Source organism: Talpa europaea, assembly GCF_964194135.1.
Source record: "Talpa europaea genome assembly, chromosome: 4".
Taxonomy (NCBI): Eukaryota; Metazoa; Chordata; class Mammalia; order Eulipotyphla; family Talpidae; genus Talpa; species Talpa europaea.
The window spans coordinates 146,256,755-146,277,457 of NC_140070.1; the positions used below are offsets into that span (position 1 = coordinate 146,256,755).

The window sequence follows — 20,703 nt, forward strand, 5'->3', positions numbered from 1 at the left end:
GTCCCGCCCCGCCCCGCCCCGCCCCGCCGGGCCACAGGCCGCGCCCCCCCCCCCGCGCCCGGCCCGCACCCCAGGCCCCGCCCGCGCCCCAGGCCCCGCCCGCACCCCAGGCCCGGCCGGCACCTCAGGCCCCGCCCGCGCCCCAGGCCCCGCCCGCCCCGGGCCCGCGTCGCTGGAGAGCGACGCCCGCAGGCCCGGCCCGTCCTCGCCGCCCCCCGGCGCCGACGCGCTCGACGGCGCGGCCCTTCCCTTCGCGGCCGGCTGCCGGCGGGCGCCCCGCGGGGTCCGGGCGGCCGGGACGGGCCCCCGCTGCCCCCGGCCGCGCCCGGCCCGGCTGACCTCGCCTCAGCGGCCGGGGGCCGCGCCGAGGCGACGCGGACGCGGACGCGGGTCGGGTCGGGCCGCCCCGCCCACCCGGCGCCCTTGTGACGTCCTCGCCGCGCGCCGCCGGCTCTGCGCAGGCGCGGCGGGAGCGCCGGAGGCTGCTTCGGCCGCGACGGCCCCGCCATGCACCCGCCCGAGCTCCAGTTCGCGCAGCGGCTGGCGTCCCGCGAGAGGGGCGTCCGGGAGCGCGCGGCGCGGAGGCTGCGCCAGTACATCAGCGCCAAGACGCGGCGGGAGGCAGGTGGGCGCCCCGGGCCGGCGGGCGGCGGGCGGCGGGCGGCGGGCGGGAGGGAGGGAGAGCCGGGCCGGGCCGGGCCGGGCCGGGCCGGGAGGGCCCCCTGGGCCGCGGGCCCCCCTCCCGGCCCGGACGGTGTGGGGCCGCTGAAGCCGCGGGGCGCCGGGCCCGCCCGGGCCGGCCCCGGGTCTCCGGCGCTCTCCAGCCGGGGCCTGCGGGTCTGGGGCTCCGGGGCGAAGACCGCCCGGCGTGGCAGCGCCTGCCCGAGCGGAGCTGGGGGCAAAGAGGCCGCCAAAGCGGAGCCGGTGTCCGAGCAGCAGAGTGAACGAAAGCCCCGCGAGGAGGGAACTCTCTGTTGGCTGTCCGGGAAGGTCCCTCCGGGGCGATGTTCAGCACCCCCAAAATGGGCGGCGGCGAGGGCAGAGCATGCCCGAGGAACAGCGGGGAGACCGGCAAGTCGGGGGGGGGGCGCCAGTGTCAGACCACGAAGTCGGGGCGTGGGCACTGCCGGGCCGCACCAGGCTCTGCAGTTGGGCTTGAGCTGCAGTGGGAAGGAGCTCGCTCACCTGTGGCGATCTGCTCCGTGACCCCCTGGGCCAGCGCATCAGCAGAGGGTTTCCGTGGCACCGAGACAGCGCAAGCTTGACTGACTGACTTTCGTTTACTTGAGAGAACAGACGGTGTCTGTCCCTGCACCAACGTTCCTGCTTTTACAGTGAAGGGAAGTCACAAAAGACTATTTTAGGGGTATGTAATAAAGTGCAGTTTTATGGCAGATGTGCTGGAAAAAGGAATAAAACCAAAATTCCAGACTTCAATTCGGTTAAGGTACCCCCTGAGAGATTTGAGTTAGTCGTGGGGTTTCAGGTAACCTGTTGGTGCTCACGGTTCTTAGACCTAAATCTGCTGCTTTTGGCTCAGATGCATCCTAGCAGCCCAGCCCGGTGCCAGCCTGGCATCTCTCCCTGGGTGTCCCACAAGATTGCAGGGTCCAGATCCCCAAAGGTGACTTATTTTTTACCTCCCCAAAATCTGTCTTCTGCTGCCCCTCTGCGCTGTCGTTTTGGTTGCTGATTTCCACCATCCCCTCAGACTCCCAGCTGGACACCTGGTGGTCTCCTGGCCTCGTCCTGTGCCCACCCCCACCCTGCGTCTACTGTCCTTTGATCCTACATGACTATCTCCTGAGTTAATCTGCCTTGTTCCCCCGCTGGGTTTCTGCACTCACTTCCTGCCTCATGCCCTCACTGCATGTGTGCCTCCTGAGCCCGTTCTCCACAGGCCAACGCAGCCTCCTGAGACCCCAAGCCCATGCCCTCCCCTCCTCAGCCCTTGTGTGGCTGCTTTCTGCTCTGCTAGGGCCACTGCCATTGTGGTCATGGTCTTCATGATACCATTTCACCCCCTCTGCCTTTGTTTCTCCTAATCCCACCCTTAGTCCACTCCTAGCATTTCGGGTCAAGAAACCTTCCTGGTTATCCCTGCTCAGCTCTCTAGGGCCTGAGACACCCCTTATGTCTCGCTGCGGCCCGTAACGACCCCGCTTCCCCATTTCCTGTCCATGTAGCGTTCTCCCTCTGGAGCCGTGTGAGCCCCTGTCTGTTTTCCTCGCCTGCTGGGGGCACAGCTAGCGTAGAAGGGTTTTGCTGTTGCTCACACCCCTCGGCTGAGCAGCCCAGCACACGGGCCGCGGAGGTGATCCCGGACGTGACACCAGTGAGTTTATAGCAGCCCTAGGTACCTGTCTGCCTGCACCCATCCCAGCTAGCATCGCTTGCTCGTTCTTCTTGTCCCCTCATACGTGCATGGAACAGAAAAGCGGCTCTTCAAAGCAGTAACTGCCACGGACAGGGAATGATAGGACACATAGGCAAGGTCTCCGCGACAGCTGCGCTTGTCAAAATCAGAGTCCCCGTGTGGAGACAGCCTCGCTTGCTGTCTGACTCGCGAGTGGTCTTCGGCTAGGAGAGGCGGCCTGAAATTGGCTAGACCATCCAGTCGTCCATCCGCCTCACACACAGCTTGGAGGCTTTAAAAACAGTTGGGGGTCTGTACTGCGTACACGTTGCTCTGCCTACCTGTGCTTTCCCCGTTGGTGTCGAGTAATGACTGCTGTCCGGGGCGTAGCTCAGGGCCCACTTATCTCCATTCATTCGCCGCTGGGCAGATGCTCACTAGTGCCTGCCGCGCCGTGCCCGCGCGAACTCGGCGCCCAGCTGACGGCAGGACGCAAAACGGATGAAAATCCTGGCTCAACGTTGAACAGCCACCACCTTGGGCCAGCGTGTGACGGGCGCGCTTGCACTCTTGCTTTCTGCGGGCGGCACGGAAGCGAGCAGGGCCTCTTCCCGCGGGGGGCGTCTCGGGTGCAGTGGAGGGGATGGCAGCGGGGGCCCAGTAGTTACAGGGCCTTGGAGCCGCGGCTGTTCTGGCTCCGCTGTGGATTTGGGTGGACCCCTCATCCCCGAACACAGGCCCCGTTCTCATTCGGGCGAGGGCCGCTGTTGGGTTGCCTCATTTCGGAGCTCTCCGGCCCCGCGCACGCCTCGCTCGCCTCCCGCGTCTGCAGGCGATGTCAGAGGCCGCTGAGGACGGGCTGCCTCGTGGCTTGGTCTTCGGGCCGTGAGGGGCGAGACAAGATGTTCTCTGTTGCTTTTCTCTTTGGCTGCTCTTTCCGCACCACTGTTTCCTGACCTGGGCGACTCCGAGCCTCCGCGCGGCGGCCTGCGTTTCCTGCGGCCAGCCTGGGCGCGACAGGTCTCTTGGACCCGCGGTGGGTCTCGTGCCCGGAGAGCCCTGGCACGATGGGGTCTGTGCCGAGTGATCAAAATAAAGTGAACTTCGGAAAACAAAACTGCAAGATGGTTTCTGTTTTGCTTTAAATGCTTCCGTTCCTGGGTAAAAACAACTGATTTTGTGCACACGTTGAAGTAGACTTTTGAAAGGAGGGAAGTTTCAGGCACCTGTGGGTGGAGACCAGATAGTCTTCACAACTGTACCCACGCCTGGGCAGTGCCCACCTTGCCCGCGCGTCCCGCCTCCTCTCCACCCCACCCACGAGACCTCACCCCCATAGCGAGGGCGCCAGCTGACGTCTGGCTCCGCACAGCACGCAGCCGGTTGGAGCTGGGGCCTCACCGAGGTCCAGGGCCTCGCAGAGCTGAGGCTGCAGGTCCCTCGCCTCGCTCCCTCGCTGCCCCGTGCCAGGACCTCCCCCACCCCAGGTAGTGAACTTGCCCTCGGGGCCGCGTCCCCCCAGCCTTGGTGGAGAGCGCTTCCAATGAGGGAAACTGCCCCATAAATGATAACTGTGGCCAGGAAGAAGAGTGGTCAGGGCCCAGCCCAGTGGGACCCGACAGCAGGAACCTTCCGCGGTCATTGCAGCAACGGTGTCCCCGAGCTTTGCCACTTCCCCGGGGCCCTTGGATCTTGGGCTTCGACACCCTGCCCAGAGGCCCGTGTCCTCATGGGGTGGCGCGCTCGCCCTTGGGAGTGGGGTGCCGGGGCCTGGATTTTGCATCTTTTGAAGGCTTTATGGGTTTACTTTGCAGGGGGTTGAGAATGTTGGTGTGCAGTGCTAGACCCTTGAGGGGCCGCGTGCCCCAGGTGTGTCACGTGCTGTGGTGGCCACGTGCTTGCTCTGTCCTGGAGACCCAGCGCCGGCACAGCTCCATCCCCGCAGCAGGCGGCCTCCTGCTGTCTGCTCCGTGGCAGGGCCCCAGCAGCAGCGCGCGTGCATGTGGCGAGGCAGCTGCCGTGGGCAGTTCTGGCTGGACGGGGGTGAGGACTCAACATTTCTGTGCTGTTTTGCCTTCTAGGAGGTTTCAGTCAAGAAGAACTTCTAAAAATATGGAAAGGACTTTTCTATTGCATGTGGGTGCAGGATGAACCCCTTCTCCAGGTAACGTTGGTCCCCCGTCACAGGACTGGCTTCTAGGCGCAGGGGAGCGCCGGCCTGCGTTGCGTCAGCCGTGGCCCGCTCACATGGGAAACGTTCTCCTCGGAGTCCGCGCTCGCCGCACCTCCCGCTCGGGAGGTGTCCCGGTGCCCATCGAGCGGCCTGTTCAGGTGGCGAGCGGTGCGTGTAAGCCAAAGGTTCTTACCTCGCCTGCTTTCCTGGGCCCGCCCCCCCCCGCCCCCCCCCCCCCCCCCGTGATATTAAGGTGATGTTAAGGTTTCCGTGTCTCCCCTCTCTGTTGTCCAGCGTGTGCCAGGGAGGCGGGCCGGGCGCCCCCTGCTGGCAGGGTCTGCGAAGGCCCGCTGGGGGGCCCCCTCCTGACAAAGCCCCCTTGTGGGGGTGGCGGCGTGGCCTGGCATGCAGACCCCACCTGCCCAGCCCCCGAGCCTGCCAGCAAACACTTGAAGCATGCAGCCTCCCTCTCTGAAAGGCCGTTCTGGGTGCAAGCAGGTGGTGGCCAAGTGCAGCCTGGAGCGCCTGCAGGGCCCTTGGGTGCACTCTCCACGGAAGGGAGTTTGCTTGTCTGGGTTTGTTGCGCCCTCATCCCTGTAAGGACTCGCTGTCACTGAACATACTGTGAGTAGGAGAACAGAGCCAACATTGGTAAATCGCTTTCAACAGTGACAACCCACAGCTTTGGTGGAGGAAGGCTCAGATGATGAAGCATGGCTGTCGAGCCTGGGGGTTCACTACCTGGGGGGAAGGGCTCTCACAGGGGATGTGACCAGGTGTCCCCGCCCCTGTGCTCTGTGACTGCCCAGAGTCCTCCTGTGGATGCCCCCCAAGGCAGTTTCTTAGCAGCCCAGGGCCCTGAATTCTCCCCCAGTGAGCTGCCAGGACGTAACCGTCAGCAGCACTTAGGCCCAAGGCGAGAGCCCGAGGGGTGGCGTGGCCGTGGCTCCCAACGCCCGGGAATGGGGGCAGGACTCCAAAACCGTGGTGATTCCAGCATGTCTCTTTCTCTGCTCTTTTGGGTGTTACAGAATCACAGTTTAAGTCATACCGTGTTTTGAAAGCAGTCATCAGCAGCTCATTGATTTCTAATGTGGGTCATTTGAACTGATAACTGGAGGCCCTTTTAAATACGCATCTTAATTCTTCGGGGCCTCCCTGGTGGCGCAGGGGTTAAGTCTCAGCACTGGTAGCCACTGTGGCTTGAGTTCGATCCCCAGCCAGGGAGTGTCCCTGACAGACCTCTCCTGTCTCCCGCTACTCCCCTCCGCAGTGTATTTCAGTAGATCCGCCTGTTCTGCTCCCCACTGTCTCTGGTGAATCCTCTCACCCCCCGCATCTCTGGCCTGTACCCCAGTTCTCGTTTGCATAAATAAATAAAAATGAATCTTCAAAAAAAAAAAACCCCAATTCTGAGAGGCATAAAAGCCCATTGAAATTGGAGTTTCTCATCTGATGAAATTCAGATGCTCCAGTACACACTTGGCGGCGGACGTGGCCATGCAGCCCCCACAGGCCTGGGGGAGCACAGGCGTGCCACTGCCTAATAACCCGAGTTTCTCCCAACCCGCCTTGCAGGAGGAGCTGGCAGTCACCATCTCCCACCTCGTCCACGTTGTCAACAATTTGGAGGCTCGTAAGTCCCGATACTTTGACTTCAACCCTCCTTGCTCTCCGGCCGTGGCACCTCGCCTGGGCGGGCAAGTCCTGCTGCTGCTCCTGCGCTTCCAGGCTGTCCTGGCGCTCGGGCTCCTGGTGCGGAGCTATGGGGCGGCCTGTGCGGTGCAGACCGTGCCCGGCATGGGCACCTGTGAGGGTGCCGGGGGCCTTGGGGGTTAGCGTCTGCCACCTTAAAGATTTCAGAAATCTGCTTAAATGGCGGCCCTCCAGGAGCGCCAAGGTCTGGGTGACTTGGACACTCCAAGGCAGCACGAGCCATGTCCACAGGCGCCCGGTGTGGCCGCCTCACGACCAGCGCCACCAAGGCCGTCCCTGGCGTGTGCGCTAGGCCCTTCCCCACCAAAGGGATGGGGAGCGCGAGTCGCCCCGCTCCACCTCCTTGCGGGGGCGGGACAGGCCCAGAGGCGTCTTCTGCCTCCCTCCCACTCCTCAGGGCCCAGACTGGCCGGGGGCTGTGTCCGCTCTGACGAGGGAGGGCCTGCGCATGAGGAAGGCGTCAGAGAGACAAGTGGGGTCCAGTACAGTGAGCAAACATGTCATTTCTGGATGGGAAGGTGCTAGCTCCTGGGCTCAGAAGGGAAGGAGAGGGTGCTACGCCCAGCCCCGGGCTGACACCAGCACGAGACGACGACCGGCCGCCAGCGTGGCGCGCCCGCAGACATGGCTCAGGGAGTCGCCCAACCTGGGCAGAGACCAGCCGGGCAGGTGACCTGCTCCAGAGCCTTCTCCTTGAGCGTTAAGCTGGCACCCGCCCGCCTGGTGCTTTCCCTTGACTGGGCACAGGCACGCTGGGCCTCACTTATTGACCAGGGGTGCCAGCTCCCATGATGCTCAGGGGCAGCAGTAGAGAGCCCAGTGATGCTCCCTTGGCTGCGCTGGCTTTGGGAGGGGCCCGCGCTCAGGCCTTTCTTTCCCTGCAGAGCACCTGTTCCTGCAGACCTTCTGGCAGACCCTGAACCGCGAGTGGGCGGGGATCGACAGGCCACGCCTGGACAAGTACCACATGGTGAGGCCGGCCTGGCGGCCTGTCCCGTCCGCGCTCGTGGGCTGGTGGGGGGCTTGCCAGGCCGGGCCTGAGACAGCCCTGACACGGGTGCCTCGGCTCCCTGCATGTCCCCTTGGGCTGTGGGGGGCTTGGGGTGCTGCTTTAGTCTTACCCGGTGCACCGAGGTGACACTGGAAGCGCCAGGCAGGCTTCAGGGCTGGGGGTTCCCTCCATCGCGCTTGGCCTTTCACGGAGCTCTGGAGGTTTTGCTCCAGGCGAGAAACCAGAATATTGTGGCCTGGGGTTCACACCATGGGGGCCCAGGCCGCTTCAGTTCCCCGGGCCCCTCGGTCTGTGGCCGGCGGCGCTCGCTTTCCCCCGCGGGACAGGCTGTCTCTCCGCAGCTGATCCGCCTGGTGCTGAGGCAGTCCCTGGAAGTCCTGAAGCGAAACGGCTGGGAAGAAAGGTCGGTGGAGGATTTGGGGCGGTCTTTGGGGGCCCTCAAACATAAAGCCTTTGGGGCGTCCCTGCGTGGGGACTGGCGTGTGTGCTGCTGTTGTGGACCGCGTGTGTTTCCTGTAGCCGAATCCAGCTCTTCCTGGACATCCTGATGACAGAGGTCCTGCGCCCCGAGAGCCAATCTCCTAACGGGGTGAAATTTCACTTCATTGACATTTACCTGGATGAACTATCCAAAGTGGGAGGGAAGGAGGTGAGACGTCTTCGGGCGCCGAGTGCGCACCCCCAGATGGGCAGACTCTGCTGGGGGCGTCCGAGTGGTGCGGGGGACTGCTGGGGGCCCTCAGCCTCCCCAGCGATGGCCATGGGCGGGGTCCCTCCCCACCCAGGGGAGGCCTGGCTGCAGGCATCTTGGCGGTCTGCTCTGCTTCCGGGAGCGAAAGCCTGACTGGGAAATAACTGGGTGCGCGGGGACACGCTTGTGAAGCTGAGCTCTCGGCCAGGGGGTGAAAGGCACGCTGGCCAGTGTGTCCTCACGCGGGCAGTTGAGGGGTGGACAGGACAGAGGCCCGGACCAGGGTTCAGGCAGCTCCTGCTCTGTTCTCTCGCTTATGTCCTGCCGTGGACTTTCATGTCTCGTCTTGACTAAAAAAAATGCGAGTTGCGTGTGAGAGGAGGACTCCTGCGCGCCACCCTGCAGCCCCGGTCTCCGTGGACAAGGGCCGCAGGCCGCGGCCGGGGTCTCCTGGGTGGCCGAGTGGCCGGAGCCTGGCCCTGGCTGGCCAGTCAGAGAAGAATGGCTCCTTTATTGTTCTTCTCTACTTGATTTCGTAATTACAGCTCTTGGCAGATCAGAACCTCAAGTTCATTGATCCATTCTGCAAAATTGCTGCCAAGACCAAGGAGTAAGTAATTGCCACGTCTGCTTCCACTACTCCGCTGGGGAGGCTGGTGCCGGGGCCCTGGGGTGGTGTCCAGAGCGAGGGCCCCACCAGCGCCCTCCCCCGCGGAGAGCTGTGGGCCTAGGCCTGGGCCTGCCCGAGCTGAGTGGGGGGGCAGCGGGCCCCACCACGGTGCTCTCCCCGGGCTGGTCCTGATCATGCTTCGCCCCTAGCCACACCCTGGTGCAGACCATCGCACGGGCTGTGTTTGAGGCCATCGTCCATCAGTCTCCATTGGCACCAGAAGAGGCCATGGAGGGACAGAGAGCGCAGGTGGGTGACGGCGACCCCTTGGCGGAAGAGCCACCTGCAGGCGAGGCGGTATGGAGTGAGGCGGCCAGTGCACCGGGGGCAGGTGAGCACCTCAGGCGGCTTGCTTCGGGCTGGTCCTCCTCCGACACATGCTCTGGTGCGTCTGATGGGCGTGCTGCGGCCTGCCTCTGCCTGCACGGGGACACGGACCGGGCACGCCGCACGCCCTCCTGCCTTCTCTTCCGGGGTCTCCTGTGTGGCTGCAGTTTCTCTAGGCTTTCACGCAGCGTTAAGCACGTCAGCCCACGTAGTCCGCAGCGGGCCCTAGCCGGGAAACTGGGTCGTGGTGCCCGCCGGGGGCGCTACCTCTGAGGCGTATCGCTGCCCTGGGCACGTGGGCCTCGGCCAGGGGTGCTACGTCCAGGGCGGGGCTGGGCAGAGCCCCGCTGCTGAGCTGTGAACAGCTGCCCGCCCGGCAGCGAATGGAGGAAATGCAGTGCTGAGGCAACCGCGGAACACAGAGCACTGTGGAGGGCCTGGCCCGGCTCGGCCCAGCAGCGGCATGGGGGCTGGTCGCTCTCCCTGGGGCAGGCGGGTGAACACCTCTTGCACTGCGCTCGTCCAAGTTTAGGTTTCCTCAGTGGCCACGTTATTCTTTATGAGAGAGAGATCTCCAAGAGGAAGTATTCTCAGTGTAGCCGAGCACAGGTAGCCACTGAGGGGTGGGTGTTGTCTCTGGGCCCTGACTAGAGGTGCCGTCCACACCCCAGCCGTCTCCACGGCGCTTCCCACAGGCCGCAGCACACTTGCCTGTCCCTGCCTCCCGCAGGGCCTGCCCTAGCTATACCTCCTGAGAGCTTAGAGGGTTCCAGAAAAGCTGTGATTTTCATTAGTAATTTTGATCTGCCTCGTGTGCTTTGACACGACTTGAACAGCTGTTGTTGATGCCTGTGATGGGCTGCGTCCCGAGGCGACCAGGACACAGAGGCTGTCCCTGGCAGCTTCACCATGGCCCACGCTTACCTGCCCGGGACACCCCGCGCCCCCCGACCAGAGCCCTGGGACCCGCGCCACCTGCAGCAAGGGTGACAAGCCAGGAGTTATAAACATACTTGTCAGATTGTTCTCTTTAAAGAAAACCTTCCCACTAGGCGCCGTCTCCTCCTGCCGCGGTCCGGCAACTGTGGGTGAAGAGTTTGTCTTTTCTGTGTCTTGGCAGCTCTGAGCGAATGTCACTCCAGGAGAGACGGGGTGCGTGACGGGAATGCGAGCGACACCAGCCACGCAGAGGACGGGGGACCCCTCCTGCAGGTTGGTGGCAGTTGTTTAGATCGGCGGAGAGGCCAGCTAATCGGGAATTGGGGTCCGAGCTGATTGAAGGCAGGGGCTGCTGGGTCACCGATCTTGATCCCCTCAGCCGCCAGGGTCCCCTTCCGTGCACTAGTTCACTGGCGGCCAAGAAGCTGAACTAGGAGGGAATTTGGACCGTGTCGGTCTTCCTTTTGACCTGAGTGGCCAAGAGCTGACCTGTTGAACACGGTGGAGCCAGCTCAGGGCAAGTGGGGCAGCTGGGGTTGCAGAGCAGCACAGCCAGGCCCCTGTCACGTCACGTGTTTCACCAGTTTCTCCTGTAAAGGAAGAGTCAGCTCGCTGTCCCGGGGCAAATGGGACACGTCCTCACAGGCGCAGCGGTGCTGCCCGGGCTCCGGCCTGCCCTCGGTGGTGTCCATCCCCGCGGCTCACGGTGGCTCTCTCCTCTCACCTAGTTTGACTACAAGGCTGTGGCCGACCGACTCCTGGAGATGACCAACAGGAAAAACACCCCTCCCTTCAACAGGAAGCGACTCTCCAGACTTGTCAAAAAGTACGTGGTAGGGAGGGGTCTGGCCTCGGCACCCCGAGTTTGAGTCCGCCTCTTTGTCCCGGCAATGGGGCGACTGTCACCACGCTCACCACCTCTTGTGGCTCTTCCCTCTCTCCGCTCAGAGCCCCGCGGCATGCACAGGGACCGAGGGGAGTGACGGGTGCGCCCACCCCGGCTCCCCCAGCTGTGTCCTCGCACCGTGGAGAGTCTGCTGGTAATGTCCAGCACAGTGGGGAGAGGCACGCGGCCACCGGCTCGGGGGCCCTCATGGTGCGCTCACGGTGACCAGGCTTCAGTGCTCTGCCACCGCCCAGTGGCTCTTCCCAGGGCCCGCTGGTGCCCCGCAGCCCCGCCACTGGCTGGCAGGCCGGCTGAGTCTGCGCTCTGGAGAGGTTTGCCCTCAGCAGCCATGTTGGAGGTGTCGTATTCAGGAAAGCCCTAGAATCCATTCTCGTTCCCGTTTCACAGCCGGGAAGGCACCCAAGGTCTTGCCGACCCGATCATGCAGCTGGACTCTGGCCTCTCTCGGGGACCCACAGTCCCCCAGCTCGCCGGGCTCCCTGCAGTGTGGCGACCCTGCTCTCCCTCACCGAAGCACCCTCAGTCCGCCCCTTTCAAGAGCTTGTTTAAAAGTCTGTCTTGGACCCTTTGTTTAGTTTCTTTTATTCCACGTGTATAAGACACCAGCCGGTTTCTTTGGGGAGCAAAGAGCTGAGCATGTGCGGGGTCTAAGCGGCTCCAATCTTTTTTTTTTTTTTTTTTAAACCTGATACTTTTTAAAGATTTATTTATTTATTATTTATTTATACAAGCACTGGGTACAGTCAGAAGCGCGGGAGGGTGAGAGGATTCACCAGAGCCAGAGCGGGGAGCAGAGCAGGCAGAAGGACCCAAGTCCACTGCTGAGGGGAGCAGCGGGCGGCAGGAGAGGTCTGCGCGCCACGTGGGACTCTTCGGCCGGGGATTGAACCGGCGCCGCAGAGGCTGCGGGCAGCTTCGTAACCCAGCGCTCAACCGCTGCACCACTGGGGAGGCCCTCTGCCTGTTCTGTTCCCCGCTCTGTCTCTGGTGAATCCTTTCACCCCCCACACATCTTTGGCCTATATCTCAGCTCTTGTATGCATCAATATATAAAAGCCTTTAGGGAAAAAAAAAAGAACTGGGGTGCAGGCCAAAGGCGTGGGAGGGTGAGAGGATTCACCAGAGACAGAGCAGGGAACAGAACAGGCAGACTGATGAAATACGCTGCTGAGGGGAGGAGACAGGAGAGGTCTGCTGCGCCGTGTGGGAATCTCCCTGGCCGGCTGGGAATCACGCCCGCGGAGCCCACGCTGCAGAGGCTGCGGACAGCTTCACAGCGCTTCGCTCAACTGCTGCGCCACCAGGGGAGGCCCAAGAAGAAAACTTTAATTTGTTGAGATTTTCTGGATGTGCCGAGACAGTGCCAGCCCCGTGCCGGTTGGCGAGGGGCAGCGAGGGCTGTGGTGTCCCTCTCGCTGGGCCGTGGCGCTGTACACCGGCTGGCATCTGGACCAGGAAAAGGCGCTGCCGGCAGCCAGACAATGCTTGGGCTCAGGCTGAGGTGGCGTGTTCAGAGAAAATAAGCTGTTTCTTGATGGGCTTTTGTTTTTCAGGTTCCAAGGCCTCTCCGAAGGCGAGGAAGGTCGGGGTGATCGTTGGAGATGCTCTCGTGAGGGTAAGGGCTGCCACGTCACTTGGGCCAAACGCCGACACACGGGACTGAAGGCACTGGTGGGAGCTGAGGAAATAGCGCCGCAGCCTGGGGGCCTCTCCCAGCTGGCTGCCCTGACCCTGGTCAGGGGTTCACTTTTTCATTGTCACCTTAACAAGATGAACTTGTGTCAGTCTGGAAGGTTCCGACTTGACCCTTTGTGAAGGGAAAGATGTGGTCTGTCAGGGCCCTGTTGCTTGTTGCTCCGACCGCTGTCCCCTAGGGAGGCTGTTGCTGGTCTTGGGTTCCAGCCAGTCAGTGCCCCCACCCCTTGTGGGCAGGGGTGCTTAGCATTAAGAAACGGGCCCCGACTGGAGGGAACGTGGAGCCCCAGGGCTTGAGCAGGGGGTGTCACCCTGAAGTGAGGTGCTGTCTCTCACCTCGCCACAGGCAAGGCGAGATCCCCAAGCACGTTTGCAGCCCGGCTTTGAGCCTCGTGTAGGGTCGCTGCGAGCACAGGGACAGGTCCATGTCGGTTCGGGATGCACCGGCTGGGGGCAGCAGGGTGGAGGTTCCACTGTCAGCGCGTGACTCTGGTGTCCGGCAGGCCGCGTAGCTCAGCTCAGCCTCGCCGAGCAGGATGGCCCGTCCCCCGGCCAAGGGAGGCACAAGAGGAAAGGAAACAAGCTTGGCCAGAGCAGCGACATGGAGAGCCAGAGAGGTGAGCACCGGGGCCTGCCCGCGTCTCCCGCGCGTTCTCAGCGTCCGCGCTCCGGAAGGCAGGCACTCGTTGCCCGGAGCTCTGTGGAGCGTGTGTCTGCGATTTTACAGATACCGGAGTGCGGTCTCGGGCCCTGACGCCTCACCGGCGTGGGGAAGGCTTTGGCCGCAGTTGTGGAGGGAGAGACGGCCGGTGCAGGGGTGGGGGGGTGTCTGCGGTGGCCTTGCTGGGCCCTGCCCTGGCGCTGGCTGACCTGCTCGTGTGTCTTCCTAGGAGACTCGCTTCTCGCCGAGGAAGAGGGGAGTGAGGGCAGCGTGCAGACACGGAGGAGGAAAAGGCGGAAGAGGAGCCACGTCCAGCCCGAGCACTCAGGGTCTGGGGGTGAGGCCATATCCCCCGAACCACACCAGGGCGACGAGCCTGAGGGGGGTCCAGAAAGAGCCCAGAAGACGAGTGCGCTGGAGCTAGGGGCGGCCGCCCAGCCCGGCCCAGAGCAGCCCCCGAAGCCCAGGAGGAAGCGGCCCAGGAAGAAGGGTCTGCGGGGCCAGGGGCCAGGCCTGGAGCGCGTGGCGGTGGCTCCCCCGCCGGACTTGTCTCCAGGGAGCCCCAGCAGTGGCCTCTCTCAAGAGCCTGCCGCGCCAGGCTCCCCAACCACTGGAGCCCACATCCCCAAAAGGCCGTGCAAACTGGGGGTTCTCCCGGCCAACAGCAGCAGCCTGCCCACGCTGGCCTGGCCCCTGACCCAGAAGGAAGAGCCTCCAGGGAGCCGGGTGGAGGGCGGGGATTGCCTGCGCCACCGGCCACAGGGCGGGAGGCTGAAGAAAAGGAAGGGGCAGCCCAGCACCCTTGACCTCTGTGACCCGGCCGGTCCGAAAAATGCCGTCTTGAAAAAGAGGAAGAAGATGAAAGAGATGGCGAACTTGGTGGCCCACGGTGGCCTGCTGAGGCCCGAAGCACAGCTCCTCCGGGCTCTGGTAAGGCGGCGGCCTGGGCTGCAAGCACCAGGCTGGTTGGCGGGCGGGTGCGACCGGCAAGTGGGGCTGGCGTGGCTCGCGCCCCCTTTGCCAGGAGTGGACGGACAGGCGCCAGCGGGGCTTGGCACTCGTGTCGCTCTGTCCGCCCCCACCACCCGCCGACCTTGGGCTGGGAGGGCCGGAGCTGGCTGAGCAGGCGGCGGCCTCCGCGGGGCATGGCCGCGGCAGGAGAGGCGCCCGGTTCTCATCGCGCCGACCTCTGTAACCAAGAGGCCTGCTTTCCGCATGGCTCTGGGGCGGGACCCGGGCCGCTTGGGGCCTTCTCTCTGGACAGGGCGCCTGGTCCGCACACTGACCTGCGTCCCGCCTGTGCTCCAAGGCTGCACCGCTCCTGCTGGCTGTGGGTGGGCAGGTGGGGCAAGCCGCCCAGCCCAGGACACCCCCGCCTCAGAGAAACCCTGCGCCCCGGCTGCTGTGTTCGCTTGTCACCACCTCTGCCAGGCCCCGCCCATGGCCCCCTGGGGGACTGTCGGTGGAGGGTAGGCTCCCCGCCAGCCGTGGCCTGTCCCGTCCCGTGGCCTGTCGCCTCCGCCCTCCCTCACTGCTGTGCGAGGCTCCTTCCCACGCCAGAAAAGTTCCCGCTTTGGTTTCATTGCACAGGACCCCGCGGCTTTTTCTAGAGAGGGTTGGGGTGGCTTCTCGGCCAGTTCGCAGGGCCGAGCGAGGTCTGTCCCCCAGAGGAGTGATGTCCGTGCATCTGCCTGTGGCGGGTCTCTGCCGCGGCGGCAGGGGAGGATGCACACAGGCCCCGCGCCGCACAGCGTCCTCGCGAGAAGGCGCCAAAGCCGGCGTGGCCGGCCAAGGGCTCCCGGAGCCCGGAGCTCGGGCAGCGTCAGCTGCAGTGGTGTGGGGGAGGGCGCCCCCAGAGCCCCCCAGACCCCAGCTGAGGTATCCTGCCTGCCTGGCCTTGCCCCCAGCGGGAGGAGTGTCTTGGCAGGTGTCTCTGACGGGCAGGATCTGGCCTGAGGCAAGCAGGGGCGGGCCTGTGGGGGCTCCTGGTGACCCCTCTTCCTTCCCCTCACATAGGGGAACCGCGGGGCGCTCGGCCCTCTGAAGAAGCAGCAGCTGAGGACGGAAAACGACTTTGTGCGGTTTGATACCCCCTTCCTGCCCAAGGCCCTGTTCTTCCGAAGGGCCAAGGGTGCCACCGCCTGTCCCCTCAGCCCTGCCGTGCAGGTGCGTGCTGGCGTCTCTGCAGTCCCTGGGGCCCAGGTGCCCAGCACGGGGGCTCAGGAGTGGGATGGGGACTGCCCGGGAGACGCGGCTGGGGGCATGGGGCGGGCACGGCTCCTGACAGCAGAGTCGGGCAGCTCTGCCGCTACCCCTGCCTGGACAGGGACGCGGATCTGGGCTTGTCTCCCAGAGACGGACGTGCAGGGATGGGGGAGCTCAGAGAGTGGGGAGGGGGGCTTTAGGGGGTGCAGCAGATGTGGGGTGCTGGTCTGGCCTGCTGGGGACCCACGCTGAGGGTCATCTCAAGAACAGGGACCCACTGGTAGGAGTCTTGGCCTGGCTGCAGGCCCCCGTGTGTTGTGGGGGCTGTCTGCTGAGGGATGGTTTGAGGTTGAAGTCGGGGACGCACACAGAAATGGGCTGTGGGGTGCTTCTTGGTGTGAAGGGGGTGCGCTTCTTGCCGTGGAATGAGTGGCCACGGCGCGTGCTCCATGCCGAGCCTGCGGTCTCCAGCGCCACGCGCCAGGCAGGACTCGAAGCCACGGGTGGCGAGGGCAGAGCTCGTGACTTCTCATCCGGGAGCTTTTTCCTGACCCCCTTTGCCGGACTCTCTCCCGTGGCAGTGCTGCTATGGCGACTGCAGGCGGCCGCTACCCTGCCAGCCTGCCCCTGCCGGGAAGGAGTCCTTGGGGCCGTGTCCTGAGCTGGACCAAGGCCTCCTGCTTTCCGGCTCAGGGTGGGCAGGGCCGGCCGGGCTGGGGTCTGCCGGCTGCCAGGAGGCAGCTCGAGTGTTACCCGTGTGTTCGCAGCTCAAGGCCCCACCCAGCTCTAAGAAGGTCACCTTCGGGCTGAGCAGAAACATGACTGCAGGTGAGTGTGGGGCTGGGGGGTGGCGGTGGCGGTGGCCTTCCAGGACTCCTGGCCGTGGGTGTCCTGGTCAGAGGCTCCGTGAAAGGCATCTTCCCGGCCCGATGGGTGGAGGTGCAGAGCCAGCGTGGCGTGTAGCAAAGATGCCGCTCAAACCACGTGAGGATCCCAGACCCCTGGAACCGCAGGGACACCCCTGCTTGGGAGGTCTCGTCCCAACGGTGTCTTCCCTGCAGCTTTTCCTAGGCCAGTCCAAACTCGGCGCTCCAGAAACAGCCCCGGCCCCCAAACTCCTTCTAGGGGCTGGCCCAGCTGGTGCTCCCCAGTGGCCTCTGGGCGTCTTCCTTAGAGAAGCAGCTGGAAGCAGCCCTGCTAGTAACTCTGCCGCCTCAGAGCACTTGGGCCACTCCCCCGGGGCCTGGGGCAGCAGCCTGGCCAGCCTGCCCGCAGTGCCCCCCGCAGGGCTCCCAGCCCCAGTGCTGAGCTGGTGACGGCTCCAGGCGGGACCCCATGGATAGGTTGGCAGGACGGGATCTCCCCACTAACATGCGCCCTTGCTCCCTTCGGGGCAGAGTTCAAGAAGACAGACAAGAGCATCTTGGTCAGCCCCACGGGCCTCTCGCGGGTGGCCTTCAACCCAGAGCAGCGGCCCCTCCACGGAGTGCTCAAGGCCCCCGCCAGCTCACCTGGCAGCACACCCCTGGGGCCCAGGAAGCTGCTGACCACCACCCCACAGAGAAGGCCCACGGCCATGGACTTCTTCTAGCGCGTCGGTCCCTTAGAAGATGGCTTTTGTACAGGAGATTTTATAAATTATAACTTTAAAAGATGCGGTTTTTTTAATGGTTTTGTAAAAACTCCCATAAAACGTATGTGCAAGGTTCTACGTGTGCTGCTGCTCCAGCATCCCTGCCGTCGGGCGGGGTCCGAGGGCTCGTGCCCAAGCTCCCGACTGCCCTCGGCAGTGCTCACCCGCGCGGGTGTCTCGGCCTCGGTGCTCTGCGCGGTTTGCGGGTGCGGGCTTCCTGCTGGCCACCTTCCTGGCCCAGTCGGGCTTTGTGGAGCTCGTAGGACTCTGCTCCCGTGTTTGTGCATTTGGGTGGGTCCCAGAGCTGCTACCGTGGGTGCTCTGCCTGTCACCGGCAGGGCGGAGCCTGGGCCCGGGGACCGGTGCCGCCCCGGTGGGCCTGCTTGAGACAGCATCTCTGGGAGCCTGAGCTCCCTCCAGGCGCCAAAGCAGGAGCCTGGAAGTGCCTGTGGGGGTGTTTGTTCGCAGCTGTCACATCTGAAACGCAGAAACTTGCCTCTGGAGAGTTGTGTAAAGTTCTAGCTTCAGTTCACTGAAGACCTGCGGATGGAAAGCGCCCGGATGCCAGCTGGACAAGCGGGCAGCGGCTCAGTGGGGCTGGCCGGGCCCTGTCTGTGCAGGGAGCAGGCACAGAGGAGGGCAGACTCGCGACTCCAGCCACAGCAGCCCTGTGACCAGCAACACTGCGCCCCTAGGGGAGTTCAGGGTGGGGGGCGCCTCCCTGGTCACCCTCTGCTCGGGGACCTCGGGCCTCCTAGAAGGGGAACTGTCCCTCCCGCTTCCCTCCGTCCTCCTGCCACAGAAACCCGTTCTCTCTCCCAAGCCAACCCCCGTGGCCACTCCCCAGCCGTGCTTCCTGCCTCACCCTGGATCATGTCTTGGGGGGCTCACCTGCTGACTCCAGTGTCAGCCGGCGGTGACTGCAGGCGCTGGGGAGGAACGGGCTGGGCCCTGCCTACCCAGCAGGGAGGTTTTGTCAGCACGGGCCGTGGCGAGAGGCCCTGGCCAGGGACGGTAGCTGCAGGGCAAGGCTTCGCCCCGCGCGTGCAGGCTGAGGACCGATGTCGCGTTCAGAGCCACGGCGCACAGCGTGAAGGGTGAGGTTTACAAGCCCAAGTACTGATTTCACTTCTTAAAATTATTTTTCTAACAATTTTCGTGTCAGTTTTAAAGGCGGGCCCAGTGCCAGGCGCATCTCCCTGCAGCGCCTTGCGGGTATTGGCTCACTGTGGTGCCGGGAGCCACACCCGAGGGCCTGCATCCAGGGGACGGTGCGCGGGATCCCCTGCACCCCCTGACTGGCTCCACTTTGGGGCATGTCAGGAGGTCCAGACATTGGCAGCAGAGGAAGAGACGCTTCCTGCGCTCGCAGTGCCGGCCGGCCCGATTCCCCAATCCCCCACCCCTGGGCGACAGCTGCTTCTCCGTGGGACTGGAAGAGGGACTTGCCTGCTGCTCTCTCTGGGCAGGCCCCTGCGGGGTCGGGTGCTCAGCAAAAGCCCAGGTGCCGAGTCTGTTAGTCCGAGTCTCACTAAGGAAACAGAAATGTCACCAGGCCTGGGGGGCTCTTTGCTGGCTCCCACCGGTTAATCCCATTGTAGTTGTTGGCAAGCTAGTCAGCTGGCTAGTTAGCTGGCTAGTTAAACTAGCTCATGAGCTAAACGGGCTGGGCGGCTAGCCGCCTCGTCAGCGAGCTCGTCAACTGGTCGGCGCTCTCATCAGAGAAGCCTCCAGAGCCGTAGCCCGGCTGCCTGCGCTCGTGCTCCGTGGGCTCCTCGCAGGGAGATGACCGTCCAGCCTCAGGTCCGAGCCGCCCCCCGGCTGCGCTCTGAGTCAGCCAGTGAACAAGTCCGCCGGCCAGCTGGTCAGTTGTTCAGTGAGTCAGCCAGGGAGGCGCCGGCGCACGTGGAACATGCTAGCTCCAGGTCTAAAACACGATTTAGCGTTCTTACGTCACGAAACCATCACAATATACGTGAGCTAAGTCTAGTTACCCTCTCATCACACAGCTACAGCTTTCTTCCTGAGATGACAACTTCTAAGACCTGCTCCCAGCGGCGTTCAAACGCCCAGTCTGCCAGCGCGGTCGCCGTGCGGGTGCGGGCCGGACACCCCCATGACTTCGTTGTTTCATAATTGCTGGCTTGTCCTTTCGAGCTGCCCTCCCGTGGAAGCTCCCCCCCGCCACTTCCCCCGCCTCTGGTGGCCCCCAGCGCGGCCTGCATCCCTGAGCTCAGTTCCCTGTGTTTCTGGCTCCCACGCGTCCGGAGGCCTCGGCGCCTGTCTCACTGCCGCGTGTCTCGGGTTCTGTTACCAGCAGAAGCAGCACCCAGGACCCCAGACCTGCCTGCTCTAAGTGGGCTCTGCCACCTGCCGCAGAAAGACGAGCACACCCCCGTGCGGAAGACCTTCCGTGGAGAAGAGCTTTAATGAGCGTGCGGTGAAGAGGAGAGAGGAGAGAGGTAATACAGTTTCCCAAGGAAACACCCAGAGTTGCCCCTCCCCTTGTGGGTAACGTCCAGCCACAAGCTGACCCCAGAGTGCCAGACGTGCTGTCCATGCGGGCATCCAGCTGACAGGCCGTGTGTGTGTGCCAGGCCTGCTCTGAAGTAGTGCTGACCAGGGCTGGGGCGGGCAGGGCCACTCCTGGGCAGGTTCTGTGCGCAGCGTAGGCTCACGTGCACCCTGGGGGCCCAGCGCGCTGTTTTCTTTAAAACTTGCTTTGAACTGAAATTCCTGCCCCGATGGTGCCCGAGTGAGTGCCAGACACTGGCGCCTGCAGGTGGAGTGGGGTCAGGATGGGCGGCGGGCTGCAAAGCAGTCCTGGGGCTGAACAGGACGAACCAGGAGCATCGGCCGTGACGTGGTTGCTTGTGACTACTGGTCTTTGTGTAATGACAGTATAAAAGGTCACTCGAGGCGAGAAGGCAGAGCATCTCGGGGGTGTGCCTGCCGTCCCCGTGGGGCCATGGCCAATGGCCTGACGAACACGCCTGGAGATTCAGCCCCTGTGTCTGCCAGTGGCCTTTGGTACTGCCAGGCGGCAGGACCCGGCCTGTTCCAGCCACACTGACTGACACAGCGGCTGTGTCTGTCCTCACAGGCTGGAATCAAAATCCAGGTGACCCTGGTTCCTTCTGAGGGCTGTTGGGGGTGCGACAGGGGTCACCCAGGCTGCTGCCCTTGGTGACCACATCGCTGACAAGACCCCACTCTGGGGTCGGTGCCGGGGCTCGGACTTGGACATCATGAATTTCACCCCGTTCAGCCTTGTGCTGAGCTCCCCACTCAAGCCAAGGCCTAATACCCAACTTGTCGTAGCCGCTCCCAGCAGTGGAATTTTCACCTTCAGCCTGGAACTTCCTCCGCTTTGGCAAGGTCGAGCCCTGGGCCCCGCCGGCAGGTGGCGCGCTTCCCCCGCCTGCCCTCTGAGCGCACGTCCCCGGGCTGAGGAGAGGCGCGTGTGTAATAGGCAGCTCCTGTGCCAGAGTCACCTCTCCCAGCAGAGGGCGAGTCCTCCGAGGGCAGGGCCAGGCCCTCTTTCCCAGGACAGGTCACGGCACCCCGGGGAGTGGTGGGCACAAGTCTGGGCTGGTCTGGGCCCGGCCCGGTGCCCCGGTGAAGGGTCAGCTGCTGGGCTCTCGTGGCTGGCAGGTGACTGTCCAGACTCCGACGACCACAAAGCCTAAGGGCCGCTCATCTTTTTTTTATTTAAGAT

The 20,703-nt window shown here is 63.9% G+C and overlaps 1 protein-coding gene across 1 annotated transcript; it reads left to right on the forward strand.

Annotated features, from left to right (window-relative positions):
* Positions 1-504: 504 nt before the first annotated feature.
* RRP1B (ribosomal RNA processing 1B) lies at positions 505-16,943 on the forward strand (the record flags this gene model as incomplete). Its single annotated transcript, XM_084232772.1, has 16 exons — positions 505-625; positions 4,438-4,520; positions 6,108-6,165; positions 7,130-7,215; positions 7,599-7,660; positions 7,777-7,906; positions 8,494-8,558; positions 8,768-8,949; positions 10,066-10,157; positions 10,613-10,710; positions 12,345-12,406; positions 12,990-13,103; positions 13,377-14,077; positions 15,164-15,313; positions 16,120-16,180; positions 16,750-16,943. Exons 1-16 carry the CDS (start codon positions 508-510, stop codon positions 16,941-16,943), a joined length of 2,256 nt encoding a protein of 751 aa, XP_084088898.1. The 5' UTR covers positions 505-507.
* Between the last annotated feature and the right edge of the window lie 3,760 nt (positions 16,944-20,703).